Source organism: Sciurus vulgaris (assembly GCF_902686455.1).
Source record: "Sciurus vulgaris genome assembly, chromosome: 7".
Classification (NCBI taxonomy): Eukaryota; Metazoa; Chordata; class Mammalia; order Rodentia; family Sciuridae; genus Sciurus; species Sciurus vulgaris.
Window position 1 is genome coordinate 143,028,926 of NC_136467.1, and position 21,791 is coordinate 143,050,716.

Sequence of the window (21,791 nt, forward strand, 5' to 3'; positions counted from 1 at the left end):
AGCCTGCTATCCTATCCAGGAACTATTCCAACTTGTATAGGTAATTATATAAAATTGCCATTACTAAGTTTCTTATGAAATAGCAGCAGCTAAAGTTATTTAGATAAAAAAGGTTTAGCTTATAAAAGTATTGATTTACATTTCAAAGCAAGGATCTTCCCATCATAACTTAATTTATACATAAAAAAAAAACATTTTATTGCACAAAATAATTCCTAAAGCCTCTTAGAGAAAAGCAGGCCTCTTCACATGTAAGAGGCCTCTGATGTCCAGAAGACAGATTCCTACTTCCTACTTCTCCATAAACCATGTGGAGAGAGCTGGGGGCGACATACCAGCTGAGCCTGCGTGAGGTATTTCTTCCACCAAAGGTACTTGTGCATGGATGGAAACACTGAGAGTCCATAGTAGGAGTACATTAGAATGTGGATAAAGCTATTCAGTGTTGGTCCAAAGAAACCTAGGAAAGTACAGCATGAGTTACTATTTTAGAAAATAAGACTGTTCATTCTCATTTGTCGAGTGATATTCCTCCTGCGCAAAATAACTGAAAATGAATAGGTAAGAGCAATCATATGGTGAAATTCATACTGATAATTTCCCTGATTATTGTGCTATTGCTCTAGGATTCAGCAAAAGTTTTTGGATAGAAGTAAACTGGGATATTTTTTCAGCCAGAGTGCCAACAATTTTTTTTTTTTTTGCAAAGTTTTAACTGTCCCTTTGTCACTACAATAGTTAATATGGGGGTGGGGGTGGTATTAGCTTATGGCTAGAGGCAGAATTCCTCTCAAGAATTTCGTTTTGGCTAAACCTTGGATGGCAAAGAACCTCCTGTGGGTAGCAGGTATGTCATTCAGGGAAAGAGTGTTCCGGGGTGCACAAGCTGTTATGACACTTGCATTTATATGAAATATGCAGATATAGTCTGAGTAACAGGAGGCACATTAGATATTTACTCACCTGTATTTTCATTTCCATCAATTAGTGAACAATCATTGTTGCTTATGGTTTTTATAATACTCTTGAATGGAAATTGTCACAAACATTATAGGAGTTTTTACACAATGATTTAAGTTTTAGGTGTTAATTTATAATGAAACTTGGCAAATATAAAAAATACTTAACTGTTGCAATTCTTTGACACTAGTACTCTTTAATTATCAAACTTGTAAAAAGTAGATTCTGTCTAGTAGGAATGTGGAAAGCATTTATTTCTGCCTACTGCACCCCTACCAGTTTCCTTCCTGATGCTAGTTTTTATTTGCACCTTCAGTCAGTGGTATACAACAGTCCCTGGCATGACAGTCTCACTTAATGTTTCAACCTTGTGAGGTGTGAAAGGGATGCATTCAGTGGAAACCACAGCTGGCATTCTGAACGTCGGTCTTTTCCACAGCTAGAGTGTGTGCTGTAATACTCATGATGCCAGGCAGTGGCAGTGGGCTGCAGCTCCCAGGCAACCCTGGGGTCACAGGAGGAAACACCCACATTTCCAGCATGTTGTGCTGCTGTTGAGACAGCTGACAGGTTGGGTGTACTGACTGCATTTTTGACTTAGGAAATTCTCAACTCCCAGTGGGTATACTGGGATGTGGCTCCACTCTAAGTAGAGGAACATCTGCATTCCAGATTTCCTTGTGATTTTTTTCTATCATTTCTACATGACACTGAGTTGTAAAACAATTTTTTCTTAAATTTTACCTGTTCTGATATTTCACAGGATATTTTCAAACTGAGGGCAACACATTACCAAACATAAACTCCTGTTCTTTCTAGTTCAGTTCTTCTCAAACTGCAGTTTGTAAGTGATGCAGTACTAAACTATGAAGTCAGCGCAGTGACATCTGGTGTATGGGAAAGAAAATATTTTTAAAACTTAAGATTACACTCAGATTTTGCCAGTATTAAAGGTAGAAATCAAAAGGCCACTGGTAAGCACCTGCTTCCACAGCCCTCTCCCCTCCTGATATGCCGACCTGCCAGAGCCACACCAGGGAAACTTACTCTGTCCACAGGGTATCCAGTTTAAGACGCACCACCAGATGTTGAACATAGAGGCATGATGGTAGACGTGAAGGAAAGTGATCTGACTTGTCTTTTTTCGCAAAACAAAGAAAATTGTGTCCAGAAACTCTACTAATTTGGAGAAGTAGTACCACCATAGCACCTTGGCGACCTATAACATTTAAAAAGGGGAGAAAGGTGTGAGATATGACAGTGTTCCTGCATGGCCCTACCTCTGGCCTGCCTGCATCTCTTTCCCAGACCAGGCTAGTCCAGAGTCTTTGCCTCCAGTTTCTCCTCATTCCAGGTAGTATACCCTGCTCAAGTGAAAGACAAATTCTCTTCCCAAAATACCTATGTGGTCAAGTTACTACTCGGCACCTACAGAACTGAGTGGATTCCTCATCACCATAGCCTGGAACCAAAAGGCATCTGAATCCTCCTCCTTGAGGGCTGAGGACTCTTCTCCCTGCATCCAGCACTCCTGTCCTACCTCAAGGTCCGGCATATTGTCGTCTTCCTTTATTAATACTCCTTCAATGCTGCCACCTCTCTGGAACTTTCCCAGTCTTTTCTTTCTCAGGAGAAACTAGCTGCTGCTTCATGTGTATTCCTAAATTACTTTGCCTACACCTCTATACAACAACCATAAAATCTAGCAAGCGCTGGGAACCTATCGTTGGCTTGCAGGTCGCTCTGAGGCAGAGACGGTCTCAGTCTTGTGCAGTGTCTAGCTCTCAACAGGTCATTACTCTTTGTTATATAAATTGCAATTTTTCTGTGCTCTAATGGACATGTGTTTCTCCCAAACATTATACTACCCAAGAGGCATCATTTATGCCTCTTATTGAGAAGAAAAGATTAAAAGAAGTTCTTTGTCCTTACTAACATTGGTAGGTCATGATTCCCATCTTCCTTTCCTTCCAATGTCCCTTACATAGTCTTGTCTACAGAGAAATACATCTTTAGCTAAGAGCATAATTTTCTTAAAATGTGTTTATTAATGCATTATAGTTATGCCTAAAAGTTGGATTCATTTTGGCATAGATGCATGGAACTTAATTTGCTCCATTTCAGTGCCTCCTCTTTCCCTTCCCCTATTCACCTTCTCTACTGGTCTCATATTTATTTCTAATTGGTGCTTTATAGATATACATAAAGGTGGAATTCACTGGTATACTTCTACATTCTTGCATAATTTTGTAAAGTTCATTCTGCATCTCTTCCCTTTTCAGGTCCCTCCTCCCCGCCCCTCAGTCTCTTCCTACTCCACTGATCTCCTATGGTCTCTGACTCCCCCCACCCCACCTTTTCCCCCTTACTTTGCTCTAGCTTCTATATAAGGATCATGGTGGTTTTAACACATTTAAACATTTTTGAAGATATTAGATAATAGGAATCTTGAAATTAGACTAACATGCTATATGAGATAGTGGAATTCATCTTAATGTCTGTAACAATTAGCCTTCAGAAATACTAAATGGCAACTTTAAAAAACTGTATGTTTTCCCAATATGCACTAGCTTGTAATAGTGCAACAGAAATAAAATGGGTATAGAGAAACCTATATCTTACTTTAAAATGTACATCTTAAGATTTTAGTTAAATGGTTTATAGTATCTTTTATTTATAACCCATATTACAGAAGTTTCAAACATTCACTAATAGAGGAAGAATAACTGTGTCCAACACTAGACTTTGAGAATTTTTCAATATAACTCCAATTTAATTTTCTTAATTCTAATTCCCAATACATTTTTCAGGGGAGGGGTAGATTATTATAAGCAGTCAAGATATCATCTACAAATATTCCTAATGGGCTTTTTTGTTAACATAACCACGAGTCATTATCTTGTCTGATACGATTAATTTCTAAATATCTTCTAATAGCCCGTCTTTTTCTTATTTAAATCAGGATCCAAACAAGGTCCAATTGAATTTTTTACTGATATGGACTTAAAGTTACTCATCTTGCTCATTTTATCCCCCATTTCTTTTTCTTAAAACTCCCATCCAGTGATACGTAATTCCTAATATATTGGATCTGGATGTTTATTTCCTCTGAGTGTGATTTAGCTTGTTTTCTCCAACCATTCCTGCTGTATTATCTGGAACTTGCAATTAGATTTTTAAACTTTTTTCATAAGGACACCAAATAATGGACACTAGGTATTCATCACTGAATTTCAAGAATTTTCAATATGATTCCACTCTAGTTTTCTCAATTCTAATTCCCACTGATTCTTTGGTGGGGGTTGGGGTGCAGATCTATTCAAAGGTCTGACAGGCAGCTTTCTGGCTGCTCCAGTGATGTTCATACTGAGCAGTGAGCTCAGGTATTTAGGAGCTGCAAAATGGTAATTTTTCTTTTATGGTTTTTCGCTTCTACAGAGAATTTACCCTTTTCAACATGGGTATAAAAGGCAAGATGAGTAGGTGCCTTCAGAAGGTACAAGGAGGTTATTTTTTTAAAACTCATGTTTTTAAAACTGTATTTTAGTATGTTTCAATCCATCCCAGTCAGTGGTTTTGATACTCAAACTGTCCCATCTTTAGCTAGTGGGCATTCATTCCTTCAAGGTGGTTTCTTTATGTCGTGATGCTTGTAATCTGTTTCTTTGCTTTGGGTTACAGGATGTCCCGGGTTCATCTTAAATACATTTTCTGCCCCAAACTGGAATTTGCCACTTCACTCTAAGAAGCCTCATTCCTGTGTTTGAGAGCACATCTGGGTAAGCATGGCTCACTGCCTGGGGCTGTCATAGATGACCTTTTTAATAGACAAAGCAAATGTTTTTGTAAGAAAACAGTTAATTTTGTTATTCCCAATTTGTATGGTTATTGGGTTTTTAACTTTTAAAAACAGTTGTCCTTTTTTTGTTTCAAATATTAGTTATTATTGATATTCACTTATGCATTTTATCCTAAAATGTCCCTGTAAGAGTCTCAGAATAGCAATACCAATATTAGCAATAACAACAAAAAATCCTTTTGAAGATATAAGGGACATCCACTCAAAATACTGTGTTTTAAAGTTACTTGAAATAGCTTTTGGGTGGCCATGTCCTTAGCTTAATTACAGGCATACTCATGGATTTGTTTCTAACTTATTTTGGGGGCGGGAGGATGCCTTGCTTTCTTTAATTTTATAATTACATAAAACAGTTAATGGTTCCAAAATCAAATAAAGTACAAGGTACACTGACTCTAGCTTCCACCCCTATCCCTTCTGTCCTGTTCCTCTCAAAGGAAACCACTCAATAGCTTTTGGTTTATCCTGCCATTGTTCCTTTTTAAGAATATAAGTAAATACACATAATTTCTTGACTAAAAGTGATATACAATAACCATGGTCTCCAAGTTGCCTTCAGGCAAATGCAACCTGGAGACGATTCTATATGAGGTGTGTCCCTTACACGGACATGCCATGGCCTATTCAGCCACTGCCCTTCAGATGAACATTCAGAAGACACTTCTACAGGAATGTCATCCCAGCCCACTCTCACATCTGCAGGAAGAGCCTTCTCTCCTTTCAGTGGGAAATGGTAACAGCTCACCCTGATATCGCCTTCCCCAGCGCTGGTGAGATCTTGACACTGTAAATTGTAGCCTCCTTCCCAACTGGAGAGAATGAGCTGCCAAGGAATCAGGAAAGGGGGAAGGGTGGATGTTAGAATTTGGAAGCAATTTCCCATTCATGTTTTTGGCATCCATTCAAGGTTTGAGTAGAAATGTCCCAGATTTTGTGTTTAACCCAATCCTGTCCTCAAACATTATCAAAGGATTTAATTCTTGAGGTTAAATTGAAACCAGTGGTTGTTTTCCTTAATATATTTTATTTCTAATGACTTCTATCAGTCAAAAGTAATAGAATGGAGCTATCTAACAAAATTTTGTGTAATTATCTAGTCATAAGATGTAGAATTGAATAAAAATAAGTGTAAGGAAACCACTAAAATATAATGTTTTGTATTTGTATAATTTTATGAAACATGGAACAGCTCGGAAAGGTTCTTAACCCCTTTTCTTCACTGTATTTCTGCTATTTGGTAAGTTTCGTAATTAGTTAATATCCTCATTACTCTTAAAAAAAAAAAAAAAAAAAAAAAAAAAAAGGAAACAAAGAGCTGCATAAAACCTAGGCCTGCTCCTCTGTGTCTAAAACCTTTGCCTGATGCCTTGCGCACGGTGCTTGATAGGTGAATGGACTGCTTGGGGTTACGTGGCTAGAGGAGGTAGGAAAACGATGACTAGAGATCAGACTTAAAAAGTCATTGTTCTTTCCACAACCTGGTTAGAAAAGGTAAGCCATTTGGCTCTGATTTACACAAGATATAACAGGCAAAAGACTCAATATTTCCTGCTGTTTTAGAGACTGTAAAGGTATAGATCTGTTGAAACACTGAACCTTAAAAAGATAAACTCCTGAATAGCACTTAGAACGTTTTGGAACCTTTGTCTTTTCTTCACTGTTTTGATATGCTTCTCTTTCCTCCTAAGAAAACACCTTTCAAAGATTATCAGGACAGACAAATCCAGTGAAGGAGGAAAACCTTGGATTTTCCTGAAGGGCTCTGTTACCAATGTGGTCATTCCCTAACAATCACTAGGACTTTAAGCTCCTGTTCTTACCTGGGAACCAGTGACAGGCTAGAAGGATCTAGAAATACTGTAGAGGACATATCAATTTTTGTGTTGGTACATTTTTTCAAACTAAGAAAGCTGTTTGTGTACAAGAACTGAATTTATGGTCAGGCTGCAGTTTTGTAGTATGGGGGTCTGATCCATATTCTGTAAGCTAACAAGAGAATTGTGGAGCAAGCCAGGGCACATTCTCAATGACAGTGCCTGCTTTAACCAGATTTTTTCAGGCTGTTCCCATTTCTCTGCCACCTGTGTAGAGCTACCTGCATAGCAGAATAAGCACCCAAGCCACAGGAAGCCCTGTCTCACGCTGAGCCATTCCAAGTTCCCTAACACGGGTGCAGGGGCCAGCCTGTGTGTGTTGGATAAAAAGGAAACAAGGCTATCAAGTAGGTTAGCCCTAAGCAGGTGTGGACTAAGTCACTCCAGAACATCCCTAGAGTTCTTCAGCTCTACTGCCCTAATCCAAGTTCAGTTCAGTGTGCTTTTAACAGATCCAGTAGCTTGCTCCTGACTCACCTAAGGCAGTCTCTTCCTTTGCTACACAGAGAAACCAATCCATAAATCACTATTGTGCAAGACCATCGAGTGTGCTAAAATTCACCTCATAAGGAATCTAAAATAAAAACTGTCTTTTCAATGTCAGGTAAAATTAGCACCTATGTGATAGGATTTTGGAGTTATCAGCATGGCTTTCCTGATCCCAAATTCCATCCCCTGCACTCTGATGCCTGAAATTTCATTAGAGAGTCATTCCACTCACTTAAGGTAACGGCTATTATACATTGCTAGAATGGTGCATGTTAGGAGCCTGGTGCAGTGGGTGCATCTGTAATCCCAGGGACTTGGGAGGCCAAGGTGAGGCAAGAAGATTAACCTCTCTCATTTAAAAAAAAAAAAAAAAAAACGGGCAGGGAGGAATGGGAGAATGCAACTCAGTGACAGGGTACGCCGGGTTCAATTCCCAGTACTTGGGGAAAAAAAAAAAAAGTGCACATTAGAATAATGCACAGAATAAACTCCATCTGAGAAAACCTGTATTTTAAGGCAAGACTTTAATTCAAAGACAGCACGAAGTTTGTGTCATTCTCAGCCATGTATAACTTGTATGAATCCTACTTTTTGTTTCTTTTTGTTTCCTTTATATCTTTATCTTTGCTACAGCAAATTTAATACTTTTAGATTTTTCCCCCAATTATAATAACTGCTGGTTGTATAGGCAGGGCAGTCATTACGTGTTCCTTCTCTTTTGAAATCACCTGGGTCTGGTGCATGCTATAGCTTGGCAACTGGAGCCAAGTGGTATGCCGACTCGGGCCTCCAGAAGTCAGTATTGTGACAAAGATGTGGGGTGCCTTCTTTAAGGGAATATTTTATTTATATATACATACATCTTTGTATTTGAGTCAAACTGAATTTGACATCTAATTTAAAAAATACTTGTTCCCTGGAAAGTTATAATTTTGTTTTACATAACACATGATCTTTAAAGGCCCATTCAAATTTAAATTATCTTACATTTCAATTGGACTAAGGATCAAAGAAATAGGCTAAAATCAGAAGGACTTCCAGCACTTTGGGAAGGAACAATGTCAAATGCTGGAACAAATTCTTCAGATCTTAACAGTAGTGAGAGCAACTGTGGAGCATTCTGGTAGGCCAGATGTGTGCTTCCTAAACACACTCGGTCTTTAGCTGGAGACACTTACCTCTACCAACATGTAGGCGGAGAGAAGTGTAATGCCAAGATTATACAAGGTGAGGATTCCCCTGAGAGAAAAAGCAGGTCTGTTCTTCATGTATTTGTTACCCAGCCATATTGAAAGCAAATATATGAGAGTGAGAACAAAGGTAGGCAGGTAAGAGTCCAACATGAACCATCCTCTGACTCGGGAATCTGAAAAAGAAGCACACAGTGAGAATCCTGAGGAGGAAGGCTTTGGTTAGCAATACTTTTTTTTTATACAGCATTTTTCCCCTTTTATCCTGGGGGGTATGTTCCAAGATCACCCATGAATGCCATATACTGTTTTGTCCTATACATACACAAATTTAATGCCTTTTTTCATTTTAACTAAGCACTTATCACACACCATACTCAAAACTTTTTTGGTCTGTAACAGCAACACTAGCACAGATTTTTTTTTTTCCTTCACAATTTTATAGATTTGCTCTTACTGTAGATCTTAGTAACCTCAGCATTGTATTTTTTTTCTTAAGAACCTTTTAACTTGGAAGCATTTTATGGCTTCTCTTTGGCATATTCAAATTACCAGCATCACTAATCTCTCACAGTGGAGCCATTTTAAGTATAAGGGCTACGATTACATTGTCCATCTGATAACCAGGAAGGTTACACATCTACCACCTCCCTCATTATTGCTAACATCCTCCCATGGGGAAGATCTGGATAGTCAGAAGGCATGTGGACATTGTATCCTAATTCCTAAAAGCCACATTGTCTAGAATTTGCCTAGGATCATTATACAATAAATCAGGAGTGGGTATAGTGTTCTAAACAGAATCCTGGGATTATAATACAGGAAGCATCAGAAGCTGAAGATAGCAAAGGCTTGGAGCTGATGATTGAGAAATGAGAACAGAAAACAAAGACAAGGACCTGGCAAAGGACTGAAAGTATGAATAGTAGGGAGGCAAGAACCTGGGTATACCAAGTGCCCCTGACTCTTAAAAGCCTGGATTGAAGCCCATGCAACAATAGTTCCATAACAGAATTCTTAACACCTGGGAATGAATAACTGTAGGCATGATGACTTCTGCTCTTTTTGTTTAAAGACCTAGAATCAAAGATTGCATACTATTTCTATTCTCCATGGATAGTTTAAAGAGCTAGTTTCACCAACAGGCAATGCCCTTTCCTTGATCAACTCCCCCAGTCTCAGTTCTTCTTCCTGGTATACCTTTGGTTAAACCATCTTTCATAAAGACAGTACCATTTTGTGGAAAAAGCGCCTCCTCGAGACGTATGCCATTACTTTCTCTGTACACTTTTCCCACTGGTGACAGAGATAAGGCAAAAAAAAAAAAAAAAAAAAGCTCAGCATTACTGTCTCACAGATATCACCTCTCACCCATTTCCCTCTTAATCACCTGTTCTAAGCCTGTGCTATATGCCACTTCCCGATGCTCATTTCCATATTAAAACGTCATCCTCATCCTTTCTTGTCCAGATGAAAGGCCCTGCCTTCTGAAGGGAGCCATTTCCTACTCTTTCATAACTACAGCTCCTCCACTGCATAATGAAATCATCTTTATTATGGCCATAACTGTTACTGAGCATTTATTCTGTTCCAAAGCCTGCATTAGCTTATCCTCAAAGCAATCCTATTATGTTGGTGATATTATTCCCAGTTTGCTTTTGAGGAAAAATAACTTATACTACCCTCTTGTAATGACAGTGTATCCCTCAAAAGACATGATGAAGCCCTAACTCCTGGTATCTGACTGTTACCTTATTTGGAAATGGGTCTTTGCAAATGTAACCAAGTTAAGTTGAGGTCATACAGGATTAGGGTGAGTGGTGTCCTCTAAAAGTGGGGGAGGTTGGATTCAGGGACAAAGGAGAAAAGCATGTGAAGACAGAGACAGGGTGACGCATCAACAAGGCATGGAACCCCAAGGATTGACAGCATCCACCAGAAACTGGTAGAGAAGCACAAGAGATTCTTCCCTATCACCTCAGAGGGAGCGAGGCCCCAACACCTTGATTTGACTGCTGGCATCCCCAACTGAAAATAAATTCGTTATTCTAAGCTACCTAGTTTGTAGTACTTTGTTACAGCAGCTCTAGGAAAAGAACACACCTTCTTTAGTCCTTAGTGGCTTTCCAGTTATTTTAGACATGCTCGCTTTACCTTTCCATCTCTAGTATATGTTCCAGGAGAGAGTGACCAGGTCTTTGTACCTAAAAATATTTGCTACAGTTCTCAAGAATAGTCATAACTGCTTCAACAAAAAACATGGGAACTAACGTAACATTTCTTACCTTTGGGACCTAGGAAATGTTAGCTCTGCATCTGTGTCAGGTGTGTACCTCGGCAGTACTGATATCAGGCACACAAAATCAGATGACAGGACACCTAGAAGCTTACTCAGTATCATGCCAGGCAATTTAAGCTGGGGTCACCTTGAGGAAGGGAAAAGGATTCTTGATGCTTAGATACTGGACACCCTGTCACTGTAGAGGACATGTGATTCAGTTGTCAACTGTACAGTCTCCTTACTACTGAGAGCTTCCACTAAAATGACCACAGCCAAGTGAACAAATGCAATACTCTCCCCAACTAAGCTCATATTTGCATGACTCCACACCATGCTGATTTTACTAATGGCAAAGTTCAGTGTGAAGTTGGCTCAGAGACACTGTTTAACTCTGGTGGGTGAGTCCAGTAGAAAGCCAGTCACCTAGTTCACAGTTCTTCAGTATCCTGCAGGCCTAGGTGAGCGGCTCACCCTCTTCCCTGAGCTGCTTTCCACCCACTAGACCAGCAAGGTAGGGAACACATGAAAGTAGGTACATAGAGAGATCCTCTGCCCTTGCTATCCATAGGACCACCAGGAGGAGAGAAGTGGGGGGAAATGGATTTTTTTTTTAAAAGCTATCCACTATCCATGATTGAAGTATCATATTTTATATACATGATATTTATTTAATTTATTTATTTATTTGTGCACTGGGGATCAGACCCAGGGCCACTTTACCATTAAGCTACATCCCCAGCCCTTTTTATTTTCTATTTTGAGACAGGATTTTGCTAAGTTTTTGAGGCTGGCCTGTAACTTGTGATCCTTCTGCCAAAGCCTCCTGAGTCACTGAGATGTCAAGTATGAGCCACAATTCCGGCAGAGTATCATTATATTATGACTGTATATATCATCACATTAACTTGGAATAGTTTACAGAGACTCTACAGGAACTGGGTAGGGGGTATCAAAACAATATCCAAGGGGGTATATACAGGAAAAAAAGGGACGTTTTCCTTCCTTTTGCCCCAGAGTTGAGGGAATAACTAGAGGAACGATGGATTTTCCACGGGTTTGTGAACCACCAAGGCTCAATTGGAACAAAACATTTTGTCTAGAATTCATTCATTTGTGAAATATATAGTACCTACTACATTCCCCAAACCATGATAAGCCCTGCAGAAATGCAGGCCTGGTTCCTCCCTCGTGGCAGACCTTGCTGAGGATAACAATGGTGTGTGCTGAGGAAGGAGAATCACAGGCCTGCTGCAGAGGAGCCTCACTGTAAAGGTAACTTTCAACTGATATCTCAAGTGTGAGGAGCTGACCAGATTGGGAAGGGGGATGGGAAAAGTAGGGAGGAATTCCATGCTCACAGAACAGCACATAATGTAACTGTATGTATCTGAGGAATTAAAATGTGTTTCCAGTGGCATGGTCAAAGCTGAGTAAGGAAGACTAGAACAGAGTTGGAGCAGCGGCTGGGACCTCTTAATTCAAGGTAATGTTTCCCTTGATAAGAAGTTTGGTTTGACCTCATGGGTAGCAGGAAGACACTGATGAATTTTAAGATACCACATAGTATGACTTAGGTCTTTAGAATATTATTCTAGCTGATGCTTCATAAATGATTGGAAGAGGAAAGACTGTTAGGAGCATCACAGTCTAAATGGCTGGTGATGGAGAATGATAGCGACTTCCAAGCTCACCCCAAAGGCTGGGGCGGAGAAAGTCCGCCTGTCCTTAAGGCAGGGATTCTATAGATGACTGCATGGAGGTGGACGGTGACCAGGCACTGAAAACTGGAGGGGAGGTAGTACCTTAAGGAAGAAAGCTGCAGCCTGGCTTTGGAGCCAAAGAGACAATGGAGGAAAACGCTGCATGTTATTGTGTCCCTGCTTCCTGCTCCCAGAACTTCAACCCCAGGTGAAGTTGAGCAGGAGGAGAAACGGGCCCTTGGGGATGTTCTGGGAGGACATTCAAGGTGAGGGTACGACACTGTTTTCAAGACACCAGCGACAACATAACCCTTTTCTATGACTAAATGGCATTCTTCCTGCTCTCAAGTGGCTCACTCACCTCGAGGCCCAAACATATAATCCAAAAAAGCATTGACTTCATCATCAAAGGCCTTTAGATGCTCCTAAAAAGAGAAAGAAAACATCATTTAAGTGCTGTTCATTTTTCAACTCTCAAACAAACCACTGCCCTCCACACTCAGTTACAGTCTCCAACGGCCCGGCTTCAAGGAGTGTTGACTGCGAAGACAGATGGGAAGCGCAGCCTCACCTTTCACAAGCTTGCAGAGACTTGGAAGGAAACGATTCCTCTTTCATTTCCTCAGTAAGAGGAGTCCTGGAAAACAGACTTGTTGCATTTAAACTCTAGGCCTTTACCTCAGAAGTGCAACTGTTTCATGTGCAGCTCCCACTGCTGCAATTAAGGAGCTGTGTGTAGGCAACAGGAAAGTCCATGAAGAATATAAATGCAATTTTTAAATGGGAAATTAAACTGCACTGTATTTCATTAGGCCAAATCTAAAGTTTTAAAGAGAACTTTTTCAAGTAAGGAAATTGTGCACTACAGCTGTTTTTTTGTTTTTTTGTTTTTTGTTTTTTTAACATCTACTTAATGTTAGAATAAAGAATGTCTCTTGGGTGCACCAGATTCATTACTGTCATTTTAAATGGACTTGGCTGGGGCTGAATATTGCTAAGCATCTTAAGTTGGCCACTGCCAATTTTATCTAGCTCTGATCCATGCATTTCTGCTGTTACACTGTCCCCTACCTTCCACACTGTAGGTCTAGAGTTCCTCCTCAAGCAAAGGTAGGAAAAGAACACAAGCCAGTATTTCCAGAAAAGGGATGGCTGGTAAGGACTCTGGGCCAGGAGACTGGTCCCTGAGCTGGCTGGGGTTGAATGGGGCAGCCTCGGGAAGTTCACACAGAACAAGCTCTAGATCCAACAGCTGGAGTGCAATCAAGACACCAAAAAAAGTGTGAGTGCTATGAGGAGGAGGGGATCTATTGGTGGCACCTGAAAAAGGATCTGCCCAAGTGCAACTGGCATTACCCAATTGGACCTATCCCAGATTCATATCTTTGATCCTGAGAGAAATTTCAAGGGAATTTAGACCTCTGAGCACCTTAGGAAGCCTGGGAGGGAAGATGGGGACTCCCATTTACTAGCACCTACTATTGTTGGCCAAGGCATTAGCAACTTTGTTTTCCCTATTTCATAACATCTTTATAAAAAGTATTTTGGCTAAATGGAGCCTGGATATTTTTCAACAGTACTTTTATGTGGGGGAACTCAGAAGCCCCCCCTGACTTCAGAAAGGTCAGTTACCTAACTTATTAGTGTGACAGGATATGATCTCTGTGGCTGCTGGAGCAGGCAGGTCTGTCCAGAGGCCCATCATTCTCAGCAGAGCAGGTTAAAGAACCTCAAGGATGTAACCTGCCCTTGCAGCAGATGCCAATGAAATCTTCCATTGCCACATCCGTAAACAAATGTTTAAACTTTAGTTTGTTTGCTAAGGTTCAAAATCCATTTTCCAAAATTTGTAGAACAAATAAAACTAAAAGGTCAAAAAACTCATTCTATAAACTTGCAGAAATTTATTCAAAATTAAAGAGTAGAAACAAAAGAAATGAAAATATGAAGCAGATAATGCAAAATATGAATAAGAAAGGCATTCTGTTCTTTCATTCACTAATCAGTTATTTGAGCATTGCCACAAGCCAGAATCATGTCTGATGCTGAAGCAAAAAGTCAACTGAGACATGGTTCCTATCTTTCCAGTTTTCAGTCTAGAAGGCAAGTCAGATGAAAATCACAGTGCCAGTACTTAACTATTATGAGAGATTTACAGAGATGTACTGTAAGAGGATAGGGGAAAGCACTTCAATTTAGATCGCCCCAAAAGAGAAAGCTTCCAGGAAGAGATGAAGCTGTGGCTGACTTCTGAAATACTCTGACATTGTCTAGAGGGAGGAAAGAAAGCACACACCCAGGGAGAGACAGCATGGACAAACTGCAGCATCACTCACTTGGGGAATGTTCATGACCAGGGTCTCTAGTGACCTGGATGACAAATACAGCCAATGCAGGAAAATCAGAAGCCTGGGATTTTCTGTATTTCTGGGTCATTTCACATAGTGAGCAAGGAGGTTATGCTGTTTGGGTAAAATATAAGCAAACTACACAGAATTTTGTGGTGTTAGTTAACTGAAGACCAACACTTAGCCAAGAATGATGGAGGAGAGCGTGGACAGGGAAATAACAGTACATGAGCAAATGGAAAAGCGTACGGGGAAGCTCCTCGAGATTAGCATCACAACCCCGGAGCAGAGAGAGCCAACTTCATGCTCTTATTCATTCAACCAACATTTTTTTTTTTTTTTTTTTTTTTTTTTTGGCAGTATTGGGAATTGAACTCAGGGCCTTGTGCTTGCAAGGCAAGCACTCTACCAGCTGAGCTATCTCCCCAGCCCTCAACCAACATTTTTAATGAGTCTGTATGTCTGTCAGATGTTTGAAGAAAAGAGATCAAAGTGGTTGGCACAAAAGCTTATAGATAATTAGGAAGGTGAGACATATATAGAAAGGTGAATAGCAAGCAATTGAGGGAGGGAGCTCGAGCTGCCAGTAGTGAGAGATAGGAGTGAGGACTTCAGGTGGGTTTTTAAAGATGGTTAGACTCTGGATAGATTAGAAGGGAGGGGAACAGTCATGCCCTTAGACCTGAGCAAGGCAAGTGCTATCCTGAGCTCTACACCTTCAAGGATCCTTTCCTAGTCATCCTGTGACCATATCCCATCACACATGGTCCATGGTCCATGGTTCCTTTGGACCAAGGAAACATGCTTACCCATGGGCACAACATCTCCTCTCCAGAAATTTCAAGATCCATAGGCCTCAGGACTCTCTATCAACTAACCCTGAAAACACTTCCCAAACTCCTTGCCCCCACAAGAAAGTCCACGTTCCATGACTTGGAATTCAGTTTGTGGTTGTACACAACAGATAGCTAAGGAACAGAAAGGATGGAAGTAAGGAAGGAGGGTGTTATTTTTTGTGTCCCTGATTACTTAATATAGTTGGTGGGAATGTAAAATGGGACAACCACTTTTCAAAGCACTTTGGCAGTAAAATCAAACATACACCCACTATATGATCCAGCACACCATTTCTAGGTGTCCATGCAAGACAGAAGAAATAATATTTCCATGCAAAGACTTGTATGCAAATATAGCAGCTTTGTAATAGCTAAAGATAGCAACTCCAAATGCCCATCAACAGGTGATAAGTTGGGTACAGTTGGGTATATGAGACAAAGGTTAGCAACATAAAGGACTGAACCACTGATGCACATACAACACATACAGGAAGAGCTCCAAATTATCATGCTGCATGAAGCAAGCTAAAGAATATATACTATATATCTCCATTTACATGAAATTCTAGAAAATATAATTTATAGTGCTTGGGGACTGCAAAGGAAGAAACCAGAATATCCTTCAAAAATAATGGTTAAGTAAGGACATCTGTTCATATGCTTAAGTGAGAATCTGGAGGCAGCAGAACTGTACTACATAGCATGTTAAAGATGTCTTCATGCTAAAGATAAATGATTCCACATGGAAAGTAGAATTTAGAGAAAATCAAAAGCAACAGAAATGAAGCTCACTGAAGAACCATAACCCAAGCACCCTAATGCAAGCTAGCCTATTCCACCTTGTGACAGCCTGTTTCTGCCAGCACCTCCACTACCATCTCTAATGCCATCTCATCCCTAGCCCCAGGAAACAGCACTGTGTAACACCTGGCTGATATCCTGTGCCTGTTCCTTCTTTAAAGATGGTTAGACTCTGGATAGATTAGAAGGGAAGGGAACAGTCATGCCCTTAGACCTGAGCAAGGCAAGTGCTATCCTGAGCTCTACACTTTCAAGTAGACTTTCACTTTCACTTTCAGTAGAAGATTGCCTGGACGTGGTAGCAACCACCTGAAACAGCACCAGACAGACTACAGAAATCTGGGACAGTCTTCCTGGCCATTCAATGGGTAATTCCCACGCCCCTGCCACTGACTCCTGCTTTAGTCATCACTTTCTGTGGGTATGTGGCAGACAAGAGAGCCAGGAAGGTCACATTTTGTTTGTTGCCTCCATGATGCTCACTGGAACTCCCACCCATCCCTAACTATACAGCCAGGTCAACATTACCAGCAAGACTTCATGTCTGTTCTTGAAAGGGTGAGGCCTGGGATCGCCTAGGACACCCCGACAGCCCACTTTTCTTCAGAAAAGGCTGTCCCGATCAGAACCATTACCATCAGGATCAAGGGCCATTCCACAGAAGCCCAGGCAGGAGGCAAGGCAGAAATGAACCCCACTACAAAACCCTGCTGTGCCGCTTCTGATCTGTAAAGGACCCCAGATTCCTCTCTTCCTTTGTTCCCTTTCCCTCTTCTTCCTTACTTTCTTCTCACTTCATCCTTTATGTCTTAAGCATTTTGAGGTTTTAGCATCTATCATGACATTGTGTTGTATAAAAACTGATTCAAGAGTTCAGTGTTTGTTCTGTTTTGTTGATAGTTTTATACATTTTGAAGACAACCAGAATAGCAATCCTTCAGCACAAACTCGCTTTTTAAAATTAGCAAAAGCATTAAGTTCACAAACAGACTCTTACATGTGAAAGGAGACACAGATCCAAATCCTTCCTTCCTTGTATTTTAAGAGTGAACTATAGAGCAGGCAATTATGAAATTCATCTGGAAGAATAAGAAACCCAGAATAGCTAAAGCAATCCTTAGCAGGAAGAGTGAAACAGGGGGTATTGCAATACCAGATCTTCAACTCTACTACAAAGCAATAGTAACAAAAACGGCATGGTATTGGTACCAAAATAGAAAGGTAGATCAATGGTACAGAATAGAGGACACGGACACAAACCCAAATAAATACAATTTTCTCATACTAGACAAAGGGGCCAAAAATATGCAATGGAGAAAAGATAGCCTCTTCAACAAATGGTGCTGGGAGAATTGGAAATCCATATGCAACAGAATGAAACTAAACCCATATCTCTCACCATGCACGAAACTAAACTCAAAATGGATTAAGGACCTCGGAATCAGACCAGAGACCCTGCAGATTATAGAAGAAAAAGTAGGTCCAAATCTTCATCTTGTTGGTCTAGGACCAGACTTCCTTAACAGGACTCCCATAGCACAAGAAATAAAAGCTAGAATCAACCACTGGGATAGATTCAAACTAAAAAGCTTTCTCTCAGCAAAGGAAACTATCAGCAATGCGAAGAAAGAGCCTACAGAGTGGGAGAATATCTTTGCCAATCATACTTCAGATAGAGCACTAATCTCCAGAATCTATAAAGAACTCAAAAAACTCTACTCCAAGAATTCAAACAGTCCAGTCAACAAATGGGCTAAGGAAATGAATAGACACTTCACAGAAGAAGATCTACAAGCAATCAACAAACATATGGAAAAATGTTCAACATCTCTAGTAATAAGAGAAATGCAAATCAAAACCACCCTAAGGTTCCATCTCACTCCAATTAGAATGGCGATTATCAAGAATACGAGCAACAACAGGTGTTGGCGAGGATGTGGGGAGAAAGGTACACTCATACACTGCTGGTGGGGCTGCAAATTAGTGCAGCCGCTATGGAAAGCAGTGTGGAGATTCCTTAGAAAACTTGGAATGGAACCACCATTTGACCCAGCTATCCCACTCCTTGGCCTATACCCAAAGGACTTAAAATCTGCATACTACAGAAATACAGCCACATCAATGTTCATAGCTGCTCAATTCACAATAGCCAGACTGTGGAACCAACCTAGATGCCCTTCAATTGATGAGTGGATAAAGAAACTGTGGTATATATATACTATGGAATATTACTCAGCCATAAAGAATGATAAAATTATGACATTTGCAGGCAAATGGATGAAATTGGAGAATATCATGCTAAGTGAGATAAGCCAATCTCAAAAAGCCAAAGGACGAATGGTATCGCTAATAAGTGGAGGTTGACACATAATGGGGGGGAGGGAAGGGTTAGAGTTAGGGTTAGGGAGGGGGGCAAGTATGGAGGAAGGAACTACTGTATAGAGGGTAAAGAGGGGTGGGAGGGGTGGGGGGAAGGGAAAAAAATAACAGAATGAATCAAACAACATTGCTCTATGTAAATTTATGATTACACAAATGGTATGCCTTTACGCCATGTACAAACAGAGAAACAACATGTATCCCATTTGTTTACAATAAAAAAAAAAAAAAAGAAAAAAAAAATAAAAAGAGTGAACTAAGTCTGAATTGCTCAATGACAGCACGTCAGCAGATGGGACGGACAGGGGAAGAATGTTTTATATTTGAGACTAACCTGACACATCTCAGCAGCTTCCCAGGAAGTTCAGGGTCAAGGCCGACTTGTATGGACAGAGGAGGAGATGTGGCTACGAGCTGTACACAAAAAGGCCTTTATGTTGTACCCAGGTCTCAGTATGGTGGTCAAAAGTTGAAACCTCTTTCGGCAGACTCTAGGGGGATGTTCCCAGCCAGTCCCTCATGTATCTGAAGAAACTACATGTGTTCACATTTGTGACTGAAACTAGAAGGCTCGGACGTTTGATAAAAGTGAGCAGACACAAACACATCCAGTTCTTTGGCTGCCATGCAGCTGACCTCACAGTGTGTATCATGCACATGTTACACTGACACCCTGAACTGCTTTCCAGGGACCTACCCACTCAATATCCCCATCTTCCCTCTAGTGTTCTCTGAAGAGAGCAGTGAGGGAAGTTAGGCTGAGTGTCGGCAATGAGTGGGGGTACGAGAACTCTAAATTGTGTGTCTTACAGAATGATTTCCTAAAACTGAAACCTTAGTCTAAATTAAGTCCTGAAGAATTTGAGGAACACTTACATTTTGTTATCACATCTTAAAATAGAAATAAGCTAACCATATGGCGAGTAATACTGGCTACTATTTACCAAGCACTTAATATGGCTGGGTATTTGAGTTACATCATCCACGGTTTCACAAAGACCTTTAAAAGCTGGAAATTTTCTGACTTACAGTTGTTGAGCTGCAGGCTCAAGAGCACTGTGGCCAAGTCAAGCTTGAACTGCAGCTCAGAGTTCTCCTGCCTTCAGATGGAGAGGTTCCAGAGCCTGGGCATGAGAGGAAGTCCTCTGAGCAGGGCTCACGTTCCTTCCTTGTGCTGCAGTGTCTGGGGACACTAAACTGACAAAGACATGGGGCTGATTTTATCTGCCCCCTGGGTAGCCCCGAGTTGACAGGACAGTTTCAACAGGGAATAAACAGACTTTTTAAAGTCCAGAATGATGACTGCAGTCTTGCTTATTACACTCTGCTCTCCCACGTGGCTCTCCATCTCATTCAGGGTTTGGTCAGATGACAGCTCCTTACATGCCTCCCTGGTCGTCTCTCGTGGAATGACAGAGGAAAGTTATACGATGGCCTCCTCAAGTTTTAAAAGAAAATCATTTTTAATTGGTTGGTTTGACAAAAGATATCATCATATAAAATGTCTACAAAGTATAAACCTATTTAGAAATTTTTGACTAAGTACCTGACAAGTAACTTAAATTTCCATTTAATATGCATTTTATTATTTTGTATTGATACAGATTAGTGATCAGCCCAATTTTCTATGGTAATCAGCAACAAGCATTTGGCTAAATCTTGAACCTCAAATTGCATACTCTAAGCGACTAAAATCCAACTACCTTCAAAAGATCAGTAAAGACAGTCCACCCCTCATGTTTCCATACGGGTCTTTCCAGGATGCTCAGAGAAGAGGTCAAGAGGGCCCTTTAACTCGTTTCCACTCTTTTACCCACTAACACACAGCAGCAGAACAAGAATCCAGGTGAGCTACAGCTCAGTTCCCACAGCAAGAAAAGGATTTGCCTTCAACCAAAACAACCTGTGGGGGCTTCCTTCAAGGGATCTTCAGCAGTTCTTCCTGAGTATGGGTCAGATTATCATTTTGTTAACAGGAAAACAGGTTAAAATTACACAAAAAGTCCCAAAGCAACCTATTTCAGTAACAACCTCATTATTTCTATCATTACAAGCATTACTATTTCTATACCAGTATTTTAATACAATGCAAATAACACAGAGCTCAGTGGACAGCACTAAGGTAATTCAAACACACACTTGACCTCAAGTTCTTGACTACTTTTTAAATTTAGCATAAAATCTGAAAACTTTTAGAAAATCAAGTCACTGTTATGAGCTCCCTTGACTGAGTGGTCCAGAGCTCAACAACCTTTACCCACTGTTCTCGGTCTCTTTTCCCTGTGGACTCCCATTTGCCCTCTTCGCTCCAGGCCTATTCGTTCACTGGGGTGTCCCCAATGCACCATGCGTTCTCTGTGTGCCACAGCACATGAGTTCTTGCTTCTGCCTGGATGCCTCCCAGTTGTATTTTGGTTTCCCCAGGCCACTTACCTCCTCCCAAACCAGTCAAGACCCTCTTTGCCTGGCACACACTAGGTGTTCAAGAAAATGTCGTACATATATAGAATGGAGTATGACTCAGCCATAAAAAGAATGAAATTATGGCATTTGTTGGTAAATGGATAGAACTAAAGACTATCATGCTAAGTGAAATAAGTGAGTCCCCAAAAGTCAAAGGTTGAATATTTTCTCTGACACAGAAGCTAATCTAAAATAATGTTGCAAGGAGAGGGGGTGGGGGAGGGGAAGGAGAAGAGAAGGGGAGGGGGTCAAGGGAATTGCATCAAAAAAGAGGAAAGACCAGTAGAGCAGATGAAGGGAAGTGAGGGGAGGAAGGAGGAACAGGAAAAGTAAAGACAGTGGAATGAATCTGACCAAACTTTCCTGTGTAGATACTTGAATATAGCACAGTGAACCCCAACATCAGGCATATCCACAAGACACTTAAACAACAACAACAACAAAACAACCACCACCACCACCAAAAATAACTAAAATTGCAGAAACATCAGTAGAGGCAGAGGAGGGGGGGTGGAGGAGAGGAAATGCTGGGAACTGAATTGGAGAAATTATATCACATGCTTTTATGTCAAAATGTATCCTAATGTCATGCATAACAAATAAGAATTTTA

General features: G+C 40.6%; 1 protein-coding gene and 2 long non-coding RNA genes across 3 annotated transcripts in view; 2 read left to right on the forward strand and 1 right to left on the reverse strand.

The window, feature by feature from the left end:
- Positions 1 to 21,791, reverse strand: part of ELOVL2 (ELOVL fatty acid elongase 2) — a 57,453-nt gene that overhangs the window by 5,004 nt on the left and 30,658 nt on the right. Inside the window, exons 2-6 of the mRNA XM_079147909.1 lie at positions 12,715 to 12,778; positions 8,361 to 8,548; positions 5,565 to 5,642; positions 2,008 to 2,179; positions 336 to 460 (exon numbers count right to left, since the gene is read on the reverse strand). Coding sequence (XP_079004035.1) covers positions 336 to 460; positions 2,008 to 2,179; positions 5,565 to 5,642; positions 8,361 to 8,548; positions 12,715 to 12,778 — 627 coding nt within the window. The remainder of the gene's footprint in view (positions 1 to 335; positions 461 to 2,007; positions 2,180 to 5,564; positions 5,643 to 8,360; positions 8,549 to 12,714; positions 12,779 to 21,791) is intronic.
- LOC306666084 lies at positions 8,559 to 12,919 on the forward strand. The gene is made up of 3 exons (XR_013765180.1): positions 8,559 to 11,925; positions 12,066 to 12,136; positions 12,857 to 12,919. It is a non-coding gene; the product is annotated as an uncharacterized lncRNA (long non-coding RNA).
- LOC306666085 lies at positions 16,627 to 17,209 on the forward strand. The gene is made up of 2 exons (XR_013765181.1): positions 16,627 to 16,706; positions 16,946 to 17,209. It is a non-coding gene; the product is annotated as an uncharacterized lncRNA (long non-coding RNA).